General features: G+C 68.5%; 1 protein-coding gene across 1 annotated transcript in view; it reads left to right on the forward strand.

Moving 5' to 3' along the window:
• The window catches only part of LOC105310248 (histone deacetylase 4-like), a 16690-nt gene that overhangs the window by 3240 nt on the left and 11712 nt on the right, over positions 1–1738 (forward strand). Inside the window, exon 3 of the mRNA XM_011386443.2 lies at positions 1321–1556. Coding sequence (XP_011384745.2) covers positions 1321–1556 — 236 coding nt within the window. The remainder of the gene's footprint in view (positions 1–1320; positions 1557–1738) is intronic.

Below are 1738 nucleotides of genomic sequence, written 5' to 3' on the forward strand. Positions count from 1 at the left end.
TGAGGGAGCCATCGCCTAGCGTGGTCTGGAGGGGAGTGAGGTACTGGGCGTGGCCACCGGGCAGCGGTCCCTGGAGGAAAGGAAGGGGTGTGGGGCCCCAGGCCACCTCCGCAGCTCTCCACACACCCCTGGCCCTGCGTGTCACACGGCCAGCCTGTGTGGCGCTTGTTCTCTGCGTGCCTACGGGGGCCACCCGCGACACGGCCCCCTCCGCTCTGTACTTGGGCTCGTGTGGGAGGCCGGCGCGGGCAGGGCCTCCAGGGAGGGCTTCCCGGTGGAGGGCCCGCATGGCCGACACCTGCGGCGGTTACGGCAGGTGGATGTGTAGGAGGAGGCCTGGGAGACAGGAGGCAGCCCTGCTGGTCACTCCAGCCTCTGGGCACGATGGGGCGGCGGGCACTAGATGCTCCGCCTGTGCGTCCTTTCTCCCCACACACGCCCGGCCCAGGTGGCTTCCAGCCTCGTAGCGTCGCTCCACCTCAGGCGGCCGGGCGGGGCTGTGAGGCCCTGCCGCCTCTAGAACCACGGAAAATGGTCAGCTGCCGAAACCAACTTGCAAAAGAACAAATAGCTAGTGGAAGGCGCCCGAGCGGAAGCTCACAAGCCCCCGTGTGCACGGGGAGGGGAGGGGCGCGTTCGCCCCGGTTCAGATGCCGGTTGGGACACCAGGCCGCCTGTCGGCTCCCTCCCCGGGTGTGGGGGCGGCCACCCCCGTGCAGCTGTGGGCCCGGAAGGGGGCAGAACCTCTGCAAACTTGTAGAAAGAGATTCTGGCTGTTTCCATCAGGATTTTTAAGTGTAAGTCTTCTCTTGGTGAGTAAAGTCTTTGCTTTAAGAGACTCTTAAAGCGAGTTTATCCCCAAGGAGTTGCTCGGTTGGCGGTCGATGTTAGTCTCTGTGACAGTGAGGGGGAGTTGTCTCGAGGCCCCCGGGACCACGGTGGCTTCCCTCAGTCTGGCATGTACCGCTTCTGCTGCCCACGGAGCTGTCGCATGAAACGTTCCTGGGCCTGGGCCCCCCGAGGGGCAGCCGTGCCGGGGACACAGTTGGGCAGGGCGAGCCGCTCCGAGGCCTGTCGCACAGAACAGCCACCGTGGCGTTGACCTGGGTCTGTAGACAGCGGCCTCCAGGTGACGGCCTCTCCTCCCCGAAGCCCGAGCTCGTGGCACGTGCTGTGCGCGGACCACGCCCCGGCGGACGTCCGGGAGGAGGCGCTGGGCCGGCGGCTGCAGCTCACGGAGCCTCAGCCGTCGCTCACCAGCCCCCCTCCCCTTGCCCTCTGCTGTTGCCTCCGCGTTACCTTCAGACTGGTGTCTTTCAGGCCTGGGAGCGCTGCCCCTGCACGCGCAGCCCCTGGTGGGCGCGGACCGCGTGTCGCCGACCGTGCACAAGCTGCGGCAGCACCGGCCGCTGGGGCGCACGCAGTCGGCCCCGCTGCCCCAGAGCGCGCAGGCGCTGCAGCAGCTGGTGGTCCAGCAGCAGCACCAGCAGTTCCTGGAGAAGCACAAGCAGCATTTCCAGCAGCCGTTCCAGCCGCCGCAGCTGCACCTGAGCAAGGTGGGTGCCCCGGCTGCCGCTGCCTCCGCGGCGGCGCACCCCGGAGGAGCAGGGACCGGCTTCCCTCCGCGGGGCAGGGACGGGTCTCGTGGGGAGCTGGTGCTCAGAAGCCACTCATGTGGGCTGTGGGCCGACCGGCCGGCGTGGGCCAGTCCCTGCGTGCCCGGTCGGCTGGCGGCGTG

This window comes from Pteropus vampyrus, unplaced genomic scaffold (genome assembly GCF_000151845.1).
Source record: "Pteropus vampyrus isolate Shadow unplaced genomic scaffold, Pvam_2.0 Scaffold1566, whole genome shotgun sequence".
Lineage (NCBI taxonomy): Eukaryota > Metazoa > Chordata > Mammalia > Chiroptera > Pteropodidae > Pteropus > Pteropus vampyrus.